The 12,999-nt window shown below is 48.3% G+C and overlaps 1 protein-coding gene across 3 annotated transcripts in view; it reads right to left on the reverse strand.

Annotated features, from left to right (window-relative positions):
- Positions 1-639: 639 nt before the first annotated feature.
- Vwa3a (von Willebrand factor A domain containing 3A) overlaps positions 640-12,999 on the reverse strand; it is a 57,194-nt gene continuing 44,834 nt past the window's right edge. For all 3 annotated transcript variants that reach the window (XM_057777988.1, XM_057777989.1, XM_057777987.1), the window contains 10 exons: positions 12,055-12,152; positions 10,809-10,946; positions 9,236-9,344; positions 6,278-6,422; positions 5,802-5,946; positions 4,873-5,024; positions 3,407-3,530; positions 1,901-1,998; positions 1,581-1,646; positions 640-1,204 (listed from right to left, as the gene is read on the reverse strand). In XM_057777988.1, the coding sequence (XP_057633971.1) occupies positions 1,595-1,646; positions 1,901-1,998; positions 3,407-3,530; positions 4,873-5,024; positions 5,802-5,946; positions 6,278-6,422; positions 9,236-9,344; positions 10,809-10,946; positions 12,055-12,152 (1,061 nt within the window). In that variant the 3' untranslated portion in view covers positions 640-1,204; positions 1,581-1,594. The remainder of the gene's footprint in view (positions 1,205-1,580; positions 1,647-1,900; positions 1,999-3,406; positions 3,531-4,872; positions 5,025-5,801; positions 5,947-6,277; positions 6,423-9,235; positions 9,345-10,808; positions 10,947-12,054; positions 12,153-12,999) is intronic.

Consider the following 12,999-nt stretch of genomic DNA (forward strand, 5'->3'; position numbering starts at 1 on the left):
CTGAGCTAATATGCCAACTAGTTTATAATTAATGTAGGCCTCTGTGTGTTTCATTGGGACTGACTGAATGACTGCAAGACTGTGCAGGACAGAAACCTCTGTCGACATATGGTGCATGTGTGTGTTTGTGCATGTGTGCATATATGTGTGTGTCTTGTGTTACTGAGGAGTGAACCTAGAACCTTGGGCACACTGGGCAAGTGAGTCACACCTCTAGAGGTTAAGCATTTTTGCTTATGCATTTTCATTTATGTTTGTCTGAGTTGCTGTTCATTTTTAAAAATAAGTATATTTATCTTTTTCATATTGAGCTTAAATCCTCTAGATAATCTAAATGATTTTTTGTTTTTTGTTTTTCCAGACAGGGTTTCTCTGTGTAGCTCTGGCTTTCCAGGACCTCACTCTGTAGACCAGGCTTGCCTTGAATTCAGAGATCTACCTGCCTCTGCCTCCTGAGCGCTGGAATTAAAGGTATAGACCACCAACACCCAGCATTTAATAAAGTTTTATCTCACTCAGAATTCACACCCCCCCACACCCAACACCTCATTACCAGTACCCAAGTATTTCCAGCACTCAAGCATTTGAAGTCATTTTACCTCTATTAGTAAAAGCAATTTTCTCATTTTAGGAAAAGATATCAGATCATCTATCACATGATGCTCCCGTTCATGTGTACATAGGATAGCGGGGTTCAAAGGATGTATCTGCCTTTCAGAGGCCATACTGGTTCATAAGTAGCCCCTGGTTAGCAGGTGATGGAGGTGATGACGGGGCTTGGCTGTGTCTTCCCCCAAGCGAGGCTGCTAGTGGCTGCTTTGGCCCATAGATTCAGATGGTAAGAAGTATAGGGAGGAACCAGGAGAAGCAGCCTCATTGAGCTGCTATCCAGAGCTGGGTGCTCACTGCTTACCATGCAACTGCCATCTGGCAGGTTCTGGGATCCATGGACAGTTAAGACAGCAGCTTCTTGGGACAGGGGGAAGAACCATGGTCAAGACGAGTTAGGACATTGAGCAGGGTATCACAGTCTGCAGTGCTGAATGTTGCAAGAGGCACAGTCGGTCCGGAAAGCCAGAAGAAGAGGAAGGCCGGAAGCATCCAGATGGGACTGGAGGTCCTTAGCTCTGGACGAGTACCAGGGCCATCTTCGCAGTGGATCCAATGCTATCTGAGTTGTGCTTTGACAGATAAGCAGGAGTCACTAGGCAGAGGGTGGCAAGAGAAACCTCTTAGTGAGCTTGGTCTAGAGCATACGGTGTGTGGAGGGACATGGCAGGGGAAGGAGGGAGGCCCAGGAGGCCCCATACACAAATAAAAGAGTCTCCCTGCCCTCGGCCTTCTGAGTACCCTAGCGCTAAACATTTCATTTCCTGCAGGTAATCTGGGAGTCACAGCTTTCTCTGTCAGTTTATTCTTTAGGTCAGGGTGCTCGGTGGGTGGTCTCTGGGGGAACAGCTTTTCGGGTCAGAGGAATCACAATGTCTGATCCTTCCTCGCAGTTACACTGTGTGTAAAGCCGCATGTGCCAGGCCCTTTGGTGGGCACTGGGCAGGTGTGGCACCCACTCCTTTTCTTACCTGAGAACATGTCTCTAGCAAAGAGTGACTTTTGATTCCATGTTACTCTTCTTCAGGAGCTGGGATCTAGAAGGCAGAAGGCAAAGAAAAATGGTCCCTGGGAGTGGGTAATGAGACGGTGGGGTGGGGAAAGGCAAGTACCGTATGCTTTTTTCCTGTATGTGGATTTTTCTTTGAGACGAGGTCTCACAATGTTGCCCAGGAGCTATGTAAGGCAGGGTGGCCTCAGACTCAACTGCTGCTGTCTCCCAAGGGCTGGGATTAAAGGTATGTCCATCTGGGTGGTTGGACAGGTGGAAGGGGCAGCCAGAGAAGCCTACCTGAAGACCTGGGCTTGCTTGAGGAGGCTTCTAGCCTTGGTGACCTCCTTGCCCAGTATCTTTAGGTCATCCCCCTCAAACAGTGGTAACTTGGGGTCCTGGGGAAGGGATGAAGGTAAAATTCAATACACTAAACAGACAAGATGAGACCTGATGATCTAAAGTCTCAGAAGATGGTTAGAACACATCAGATGTACCCTCCCACCAGAGGCAGGGGATCCTTGTGGCCGCAGCATACATATCTCCATCATCCAGGCAGCCACTCTGTGTACGGGATAGTTTTAAATTAAATGCCCAAGAGTCAGTGTGTGAGGTGGGGGCGGAGGAGGGGAGGGACCAAGTAGTGCCCAAATTTCAGTGAATTTGGCTCTTTCCTGGGCCTGTGAGATGAAAGTGGTGTGTGCTGTATCTAAACTGCTGGTCAGACAGTAAAGTCTCTTTTGTCCTTTCTCCACTTCTTCTAGTAAAATAGAGCTTCACAGGAGTCTTTCTGAAGACAATAACCACTAAAACTCCAGAGCCTGGCTCTAAACAGACTCCCAGTGAACCAGAGACAGAGAGGAAGCTGCCATCTGCCTGGCAGCAGCCTGACACCAGCTGCTCCTGCTCTGCAGGCGGAACCCTTCGGATCTGGGTGGTGGAGCCCATCTCTAACCCCAGCACTAGAGGGAGGGAAGCAGAAGCATCAGGAGTTCAAGGCCTGTCTCAATTACGTAGTGAATTTGAGGCCAGCCTAGGCTATGTGAGACCCTTCTCAAACAACCAAGGCCTGGGGCTCTGCAGATGTAGGTCAATGGAAGAATATAGCCAGGCCCTGGGCTCAACTTCCAGCACTCCTGAACAACAGAGGCAGAAGTTAAAGCCAGGCCTGGTGGCACACACGTGTAATCTCTGTACTGGGAAAGTGGAGGCAGGAGGCTTGAGAGATCAAGGCTAGCCGGGGCTACGCAGCAAAACACTGTCTCAAAAAAACTATATCAAAATGAAGAAAAGTTAAATATGTGTACCATTTTTTCTGCTAAATTGGAAGGGCTCTTTAGAACCTTCCGCTCCTCAGTTTTGTTGTGTAGTAGCTTCATTACATGTTACTTAGATGAAACGCATGTCCGTGTTTCAGAGAAAGAACACACGAGTCCAAAGGACTAAAGCACAGTGGGTCTGAACCTTGTCGCAGGGCTCAGCCTCACCCTCTGACTTTAGACACACACTTCAGCTTCTTGAGTTGTTTGTCTGGGTAGGGATGAGGATGTAAGAGTGGCTGATCCAAAGAGGTCATTTATTCGCACATTGTAAATGCGCAACAGGCGGAAGTCGGCCTGACATAACCATAGCATCTCCAGTCTGTTTCTTCCTTCAAGGGGAGCTGGCCTAGAGGGATAGCCACTGGAAACATGTCCTTCTTGATGAGCAGCATTGTGTGTTACAAGAGAAGCAGGACTCTCGGGTAGAAGGAAGCCAGTACTTGTGGAGGCTTCTTGAGACTCACGTTTATGACTGGTGACCTACCTTTTCCTCGATGAAGCCTCTGGTGAGCAAGCCTTGAATCCCGCTAAGGGTATCATCACTAACAGGACAGTGGTAGCGTCCCCCGCTGAGGGAAGCCAGCTTCCTCAGGAACTCAACTGCTGCTCTAGAGGAGGAACAGAAGCACAGGGACTCACAGGAGAGGCAAGCAGAGTCCCAGGCCCACAGTGGAACTGAAGTCTTGTGGGGTTTAAGGGAAAGTAGCCTGGCCAATGGGCCTTGGCTTATGCCATCAAGATCATTGTCAGCACCGTTGAGTATGCTCTCAGCCAGAGGATGCACATTCACTAGGGTCTGCTGTGTGATGGACCTATAGGGACATAAATATGGCGAACTCATAGTTCAGCCAGAGAGAGAGAATAGGTACCCAAGCAATCAATTTTATTAATAAATAAAGTTTATCTTGTTATTGGGGATTGGATTCAGGGCCTCATGCACTGTGTCACTGAGACATGCCTTTAACCCTCATGATAAAGAGTTTTTTTTGAAGGGGCTGCATCTTGTCACGCATGTTCTTCTAAATGACCATCTGTAATAATAATTGTTCTGGCAAGATCAAGCCAGTTAAAATGGCAGCACGGAGCGGGAGGGGTTCCAGAAGGCCTACTACTGGCTGAGGAGCTAGTGAGAGTTGGCTAGGTGGGGAGGGAGAATTGCTTTTCTCTGGGTGCGTGGCCATTGGTAGGTTGCTCAGGCCCCAGCAGATGGCCCTATATCCATGTACAGACAGGCAGCACAAACTGGACTGAGTATTCTATTAATAAAAAAGAAACATGGGGCTGGAGAAATGGCTCAGTGGTTAAGAACATTTGCTGCCCTTGCAGAGAACCTGGATTTGAGTCCTAAGATCTACAACCATCTATAACTCCAGTTCCAGGGTGCACAAACCCCTCTTCTGACTTCTGAAGGTGCCAGGCACTCATTGGCATACATACTTACATGCAGACAAACTTTCATGTGTATAAAATAAAATCAATAATAACTTTTAAAAAGGAAGAAAAACCACGAAACTGAGAGGGAGATACTGCGATGGGTCTAAGGGAATTTGGAGGTTGGAGTTGGGGGCAGGTGTAATCATTCATGTATATATCAATGAAATTTTCAAAGAATAAATAAAAATATTAAAAAGAGTGCTATGATGAGGCTTTCTTTTCTAGTTTCCCCAGGTATTCATACATGTTTTCCCAAGAAAAGAAGGCTAGAAGGGAGACAGTAACAGATCCATGAAGTGGGCACATCAGTTTAACGGTGCAGGTGACGTAAGAATGGTTTGTTGCTTGGTCAGCTGGGGTGGGGAGAGGGTTTCTACTTTGCGGTGTCCAGGTCACGAATTAAAGCAACGCATTTCCTAATCCTGTGTCTAAGGGAGGCCTTGGGTTAGAAGAGGCTCTCAGGCCTTCGGACCAGTAGCTCAGGAGAAGCGAGCTCAGCTTACTCCTGCCGCTCACCTGTCTGTGCTGCTCAGGGAGATCGTATGCACCTTCACGTCTCTCTCCTTGTGGAGCCTCTGCACAGTGTTGAGAATAAGGCTGCAGCTTGTGTCTGGCTCCCCGTCCGTTAGGAGATACAGGCCTTGCGTGCCCCGAAAGCTGAAAGCTTTCTAAGAGAGCACAGGGAGGCAAAGTCAGGCGTGGCGAGGGAGGTTCTCGAGGAAGGACAGAAACAGCTCAAGGGAGGAGACTCTGTCCCCAGGGAAAATGTGTCTGACAGGATTCTAAAACTGCCCATTAAGATTGAGATTCTGGGCCCCCAAGATGGTTTGATGTGTAAATTGCTTTCTGGACAAGTCTGGCAACCTGAATTTGGTTCCTGCAGCCCAAAGTTGAAAGGAGAGAACTAACTCTGTGAAGTTGTCTTCCACACACATGCCAGGCCATGCATGCCCCACACAAATCATACGCCACACACACATACAATGAAAATAAATTTTAAAAAAGATTAAAGCCCTATGGTGGTGGTGCACGCCTTTAACCCTAGCACTAGGGAGGCAGAGGCAGGTGAATCTCTGTGAGTTTGAGGCTAGCCTGGTCTACATTGAGAGTTCCAGGACAGCCAGGACTACACAGAGAAACCCTGTCTTGAAAAAAAAATTGAAATTCCCCTTCCAGCCTAAGATAGAGAGCAAGGGAGCTGCTGAGGGCCAGGAGGGAGAGCATGGACCACTTCCTATTTTATTAATCCCAGACACGCCACCCGACTTCCCTAAACCTCTGGGTCTTCCTCTGAAAGTGAGCGCCCTGTATCACCTGGCTGTTAGGAGGATGAAATGAAGCCACACACTGCAAGTCCCAAAGCTTCAAGGGCTACCAGTGTGTGTGTGTGGGGGGGGGCACTGTTTCTGTGATGCTACAGGGTGGGGGACAGAGGCAGCACTTGCCATTAAAGCTGACAAGAACGCGGTGTTCCCCTGGGCTTGCAAGTGGGTCACCCATTGCATAGCCTCGTGACACGCTGCATCTGTGGTCTCCACCAGAGTGTTCTGCCATGGCTTCAGGTCCTTTGCGAAGCTGAGCAGGTTAAAGCTGGGGAGGAAGAAAGAGCAGGGGCAGAGAGAGGAAAAAACGATCGGGGAGAACAAGCCAGTTTGTGCTGATGTTGTAGAAGTCATCTCCGTGAGGATTGCTCGCTTGGGGACTCTACAGTGAGTCCAGACACTACTGAGAGGGGAGAAGGTACCCCCTGAAAATGCTGGATGCATATATAAGTAGTTTAAAACGCTGAAGAGGTGCAAAATACAGTGTTCTTTCTTTCCTTGTTAACAAATGATTCAGAAGGGCGAGGATGCTCAGCCTGGGACACCAGGGGCCTGCTGTTGATCTTCCTGGTCCTACCTTCCCCAGCCCAGCCATCTACCTGTCACAGTGCTTCCTCAGCTGCTCCCAAATCAGCAGGACCATCTCTGTCTTCATCCACTGCAAGTGGGGGCTCATGGATCCCGACGTGTCCAGTACTATGCACACGTTGCTTTCCAAGATGGTGCCAAACAGCCTGCGGCTCCCTGTTCCGTGGTGGGTGGCAGAGGCAGGGAAGGGGTAAGATGTTAGTATTCCTCATGGTATCTACAAAATACAGAGTCTTGAAGCACCTACTGCCTCCCTGATAATTGGTCACAAGTTATCCATGGGAGATGGCCCTGTGGCAGAGATGGGGGAGCCAGCTGTCCAAGGGCAGAGATAGCCAGCTGTAGGAGGTTTGGGAGATCAAGATTTCCGTTCTGGGGGATGGAGAGAAAGCTAGGGTGAGAGACTACATGGAGATACCCATGGGGGATGGGCAAGACATACAGAAAAGTTATTCAAGGCCTGGAGACTCAGTTCAAAGGGAGTTCTAGAGGGCTAGCAACTTGTCCAGGACCCGCAGTGTAGAGCCTAGGTTCTGTCTTGCTCCCCTAATCCACACTTTGGTTTTGATTGTACAAGGCTGAAGAGAGATTGCAGTGAGGAAGCTCAGCAAATATTTGATATGACCAGTGTCATGAACCCTGGCGCTCACTGAGACAGCAGAAGAAAACTAACCAGTGGCTAGCATATCAGCTAGTCACTATGATAAGTGGACCAAGTTTGTTGGACCTTGTTGCCCAGGGTCTTCCAGGATTCACCTGGCTGTCACAGGGAGAATAAGAGGAAAGTCAGCCTGAAGCTGGCAGGGTGCTCTATGGGACTAGCCAGCCCTCCAAGGGTCTCAACCACAAACACCCCATTTAGAACACGATGGCAGGACTGTAGTGTGAGCCACCATACCCAGCCCATTGTCATCTACCAAATCTCTCATGCTTTGCCCATGCCATCTTTCTACATCCCCTTCTACTGGGCCGGCTCTCTTCATGTCCCTAAAGGGTAGGACTAGTAATCCCTGTTCTAGTCTATCCCCCAAGAGTTCACCATCCAAAGAGCAGCCAGAGGAAAGATTGCAAAAGCTGGCTGATCATTTTCTGCTTATGGGACAGCTGTTAATGGCTTCCTGTTGCTCCCAGGAATGGCCGTGCTCTGGCTGCATCTCTGTCTCTCTCTTGAACGCTCTTTGCTTGGCTCCTACTTCCTACACTGTCCCCTTCTTTTCAGTCTCTGAACTCAGAGTTGTTCCTTCCACTCAAGGCCTCTGCCCCGGACTTTCTTCTTTGTCCACTGAACATCTATACAACCTTTAAATATCACTTCAGGGACACTTTCTCGGGGACGACACTTTCTCACCCAAGCCAACTGCCCCACAGTATGGTGCCCCACTCCCATTTCCCCTGCATTTGTCGTCTGTGACTCTTTGGTTAATATTTCTCTCCTGGACCACATGCTCCATTAGTTCAAGCACCCTGTTGGGACTTGCCATCTACCCTCTCCCACACACCTGGCAGGAGTCCAACACTTCTTCATTGAATGAATGAGGGAGTGAACAAATGAATGAAGAATCCCCCAGGCAAATTTGTGTGTGGGAATCCTGGGGACCATACGTGCCAGGCGAGCACTCTGCCACTAAGCTATATCCTTGGCTCTCAGTTTGAAGTACAGGAGTTTGAATGTGGACCTGTGTGTGAGGTGAAGGCACTCCGTCATCAGCTTTTCCAAGTGGCTGGTGTGAGCTGAGAACAGGTAACTCTACTTCCCCTTTGAGCCGCCCTAACCCATGACCTGTCAATCACCTCTGGAGCTTGGAAGAGAGGCTTTGGAAAGCGGCTGTCATGGCCACATGCTATGACACAGACTACTTAGAGCAGGCTTTCCTGCGGAAGATTCAACCTAATGAACTCCACAGGACCCTGCATGACAACACAGGCTGCCTGGAGGGCCCATTAGGCTCTCTCCTCCTGTTACTCGAAACTCTCCAGATCCCAAAGCTAAACTGTTTCCTATCTATTTCATTCCTGTCTACTTCAAGACGCCTGGCCTCTTGGCCTTGATGCTCAACCAAGGCTTGCCCTGGACTCCTGGTCTTCTGGCTTCTACCTCACAAGTACTGGGGCTACAGGTAAAGACCACCACACCTGTAATTACAGTCAGCCCTCTTCTGGAATATGAGCCTGGACTTCCTCATCCTGCCCCATTCATGCATCTTTCTTGGAGGCACCTTGGTACCCCAGGGAAGAATGATGTGGGATTCTCCTCTGTATGCTGTGACTACCATTGGTTAATAAAGAAGCTGTTTTGGGCCTGTGCTAGAGTAGAAGTGAGCTAGGCGGGGGAAACTAAATGAGATGCCAGGAAGCCGCCAGGAACAGACCAGCCAGAACCTTGCTGGTAAGCCACAGCCACGTGGCAATACACAGATGAATAGAAATAGGTTAAATTAAGATGTAAGAGCTAGCCAATAAGAAGTTAGAGATAATAGACTAAGCAGTGATTTAATTAATATAGTTTCTGTGTGGTTATTTTGAGTCTGGGCATCTGGGAATGAAGAAGTATCTTCTAGGTTGGAACCTCTTCCATGTCAACCTTCATGAATGTGTTCAAGTAGGTCCCATCAATACACAGGCCTGCTTCTCTCATAACGTCATTTCCTACCACCCAACAGCAGTGGTCAGAACCGGGACATCCTCAGTCATGTACAGGGAGGCAAAGGAAGCAGTCAGCTTTGTAGGACAGGCAGAAACTCCCTCTGGTTCCCGTCCCACACTTCTGTCACCTAGCACCTTGCCTGATCCCTGGACCCAGAGTTTGCTCTTTCAGTACAAGGAGAATTGGCTTGGATAAACCCACTGGCCTGATAGTTCCTGAGGAGTTGACCTTGAAGGACTGACCCTGAATTTCTGGGATTAGCCTTCTGGGAGGAGCCACTTCCTCTCAGGCTCCTCCCACCTTCCCGGGATGTAGTCAGACTCACCAGACAGCAGCCACTGCAGCCTCTGCACGTAGCCCCTCATCACCTTCTCCATGGACGTGATATACGTCTCCATTTCCCACAGCGTCCACTGGATGTGCCTCACTACTCCCTGGGGAAGGCACGCAGAGGCCAATATACCTGATCAGTGTTGACTCAGTCTCAGCACCCCCAAAAGTGTTCATACCATTGCAATAAACAACCCCCACATATCTTTAAATATGTTTGTTTGTTTGCTTGATCTTTTTTTTTTTTTTTTCGAGACAGGGTTTCTCTGTGGTTTTGGAACCTGTCCTGGAACTAGCTCTTGTAGACCAGGCTGGTCTCGAACTCACAGAGATCCGCCTGCCTCTGCCTCCCAAGTGCTGGGATTAAAGGCGTGCGCCACCACCGCCCGGCTTGTTTGCTTGATCTTGAAGCAGGGTCTCACCATGTGGCCTTGAATTTATCATCTTTTTCTGTTCCCGAGTCCTGGCATTGCAGACATAGAGCACCATGTTTGGGCCAGTTTTATTTATTGAAAAGTTATTTTTATTTAGATGTACTGCCAGATCCCACGATTCTGTGAAGGAGTGGGAACTAGGGTAATGGTGCCATGACAAACGGAACCACAGGAACAGTAAAAGTCACAACATCTCCAAGTTTCAAAGCGAAAAATCCTTAATCGAGGGCAAGAAGGTCCACATATTTCAAATGGAAAGATAACCTCAGGCAGAGAGGGTCAGCATGTGAAAAGGACCCCACATTAAGTGGATAATTTTTAGGCTATTTTTAGTTTCCTCTGATGTTGATAACACACCATCAAAGGGCAAAGAGGGAAAGAAGCCAATTTTTACTTTGTACCGAATGCACTTATTGCAACCTCAGAATAATGAGAAAAACACCTCTCAAATAGAAAGCAGAGAAGGAACCTGCTCCCTCCTGCCATCCCTACCGGAGCCATGGCCAGCGTTAGGGTGCTTTGATGATTTGAGTGAGAACGGCCCCTAGCGGGTCATATGTTTGAATACTGGGCCCCCAGTTGGGAACTGTTTGGGAAGGATCAGGAGGTGTGACCTTGTTGGAGAAATTGCATCCTTGGGTTGGGCTCTGAGGTTTCAGGAGCCAATGTCATTCCCAGTCAGCCTCTCTGTAAACTCTCAGATCCCCACGCCTGCCCGCATGTCATCATGCTTCCCACCCAATGGACTCTAACCCTCTCAAATGGTAAGCCCCAAATAGACTCTTTTCTCTACAAGTTGCCTTGGTCATGAACTTTTTTTTTCTGTCACAGTGACAGAAAAATAAGACAGGTACCAAGTGCTTTGGAGTGGCTACGTCAGTCACTGCTGTGTGCTTAGCATCTGCTTCTAGGTCTTACCATCTACTCCAGAGTGTGATCTCAGACCTGGGGGGCTTCGCTTTTTTTTTTTTCTACCAGAACTCTATATCTGTCATCAACCAAGCAGAGCCCTATTTTAGGGAATGAGACTATATAAGCAGGAATAGATGTCAGTGCTCCCCGACATTCTCGCTGCCACTAGCAACTGACAAAAGGTTAGGAACTGGGGGGTGAGGAACACCACATGTGACTTACGTTGATCTCTATGCTGGGGATGACAGAGCAGTGTTTGGCAGACACTGCCCTGTGTGCCAACTTCTGACGTCTACAGCTGGGGCCGAGGCATTTGGAGAGCTTCAGCTTCAGTTTCTTCAGCCCGCAGGTGGCTATCCACTTTAGAACAAACAAGTAACGTGGATAAGTCAGGCCTACAGGAGCAGCTGACTCACGGGTCAAAAGCTCTTGTTTGAAATATGTTCCTGGTCCTCCTGGAGCATCTATTGCTTGCAGATTCTCTTCCCAGCTCTGGGAGATACACAAGAATGGCCAACAGGAAACCCAGTGCATTGAACATATACTTGGCCTTGTTAATTCTTTTTTTAATTTTTTTATGGTTTATTTAACTTCATTTTATGTGCATTGGTGTAAAGATGTCAGATCCCCTGCAACTGGATCTTCAGGCAGTTGTGAGCTGCCATGTGGGTCCTCTGGAAGAGCAGTCAGTGCTCTCAACCACTGAGCCATCCCTCCAGCCCTGCCTTGTTGATTCTTTAGCACTCAGTATAATCTACTATAATGGTCAGAGTTAAATGGACTAAAGTTCAAACTCTAAAATCAATCAGGATAACCTGAGCCTCTTCATCCAATGGAGAGATGTCAGGATGTAGGCTCCAATCCATTTGAGCCTGACATCCAGGTCAGCCCAAGCAGAACCAAGGCCAGACTATCATTGAATGGTTATGTGGAGAGTGATGGTTTGAACCAGAGGGGGATTTCTGACATCAATAAGGACTATGACAAAATACACTTTAGTCATGCCTCATACCAACCTTATGAGATAGGCACATCTTCATTTAATTTATTTATTTTGGGGCTTTTCTTTTTCTCTTTTCTTTCTTTTGCTTTTTTCTTCTTTTTTTGAGATAGGGGTCTCTTTATTAGTCCTGGTTGTCATGTAACATGCTATGTAGATCAGGCTGGCCTTGAACTCATAGCGATGCACCTGCCTTTGCCTCTAAAGTGTTGAGACTAAAGGTGTATACCACTAGAACCAGCTTGTTTTCATTTTACACAGTGAGACTGAGTGCAGTCATGTGACTTCCCGAGGCTATCCAGGTAGGAGGTATCAGACTCTGATCTTATGGCCATTACTGCGTGTGTCACAGCAAGGAGTCATTCTCAAGAGGTGTGCCCTCTTTGCCAAGCATGCCCAACCCCCTAAAACCCATGGTTGGTAGAAGGAATTACAAAGGGGCGTGTGCTGATGTGAACGACTGAATACCTCTCGACTTGAGCAAACAGTATCCTTCCTGGGCAGCTCAATAGAAGAGTTAGTCCTCCTAACCGACTTCCCTTGAGGGTACCTCTTGTACACAGAGCCTAGGAGAAGCACAGCAGTGTTACCACAGATCTGCCTCTTCCTTCCTCCCTTTCTCATGCCAATTTCCCCGAAGTCAAATTCATTGCCAGTTATTTAGGTAGAACTTGCTGAAGATGTAGGAAGTAAATTATGAGGGTAGGGCTGGGCAACTCAGGGCTCCCCTTCTCCACTTAGCAGGGAATCCAGCTGGATGGGCACTGTGATGGGGCTCATCTTCACTGTTGAATTGCGTGGATGTAGAGGCACCTAGAAGACGGGCCTCTGTCTGTATCTGTGAGGGAACTCCCAGAGAGATTTAACTGAGGGGGGAAAACCCTGCTCTGAATGTGGGTGGTGCCATTGCGTGAACTTGGGTTCTGGACAAAATAAACGGGGAAAAAAGGGAGGAAGAATCAGCATTCAGTTTTTCTGCTTCCTGACTGTGGACACAGTATAACCAGCGTCCTTGTATCTCTGCTGCCGAAGCTTCTTCCTCCACAACTTTCCCACTAGGAAGTCCTATAGCTCATCAAATTGTGAGCCCCAAGACAACCTTCCTTTCGTTGTTTTTGCTTGCATTTGGTAATATGAAGAATAAAAGTAACTAATACAGGTACTGTTTCATAGTGACCCAATGGCAGGTCTAGGAAAATCTTCAATTCATTCCTCTCCTAACTGTCCTCATGGCTCAGAGAACTGCCTGACCCAGAAGGCACCAGTGTGTCCAAAGACAGTGAGAGAGCCCACCTGCACATGCTCATTGCTTTGGCTGGGAGAACTGAGTTGTTTAAGGTCAGGCCTGCTTCAGAGGCAGAGTCCTGAGGGAGCTGAACGGGGCTACTATCCTCAGCAGGTTGCCCAGGGCCA

Source organism: Chionomys nivalis, chromosome 8 (assembly GCF_950005125.1).
Source record: "Chionomys nivalis chromosome 8, mChiNiv1.1, whole genome shotgun sequence".
Classification (NCBI taxonomy): Eukaryota; Metazoa; Chordata; class Mammalia; order Rodentia; family Cricetidae; genus Chionomys; species Chionomys nivalis.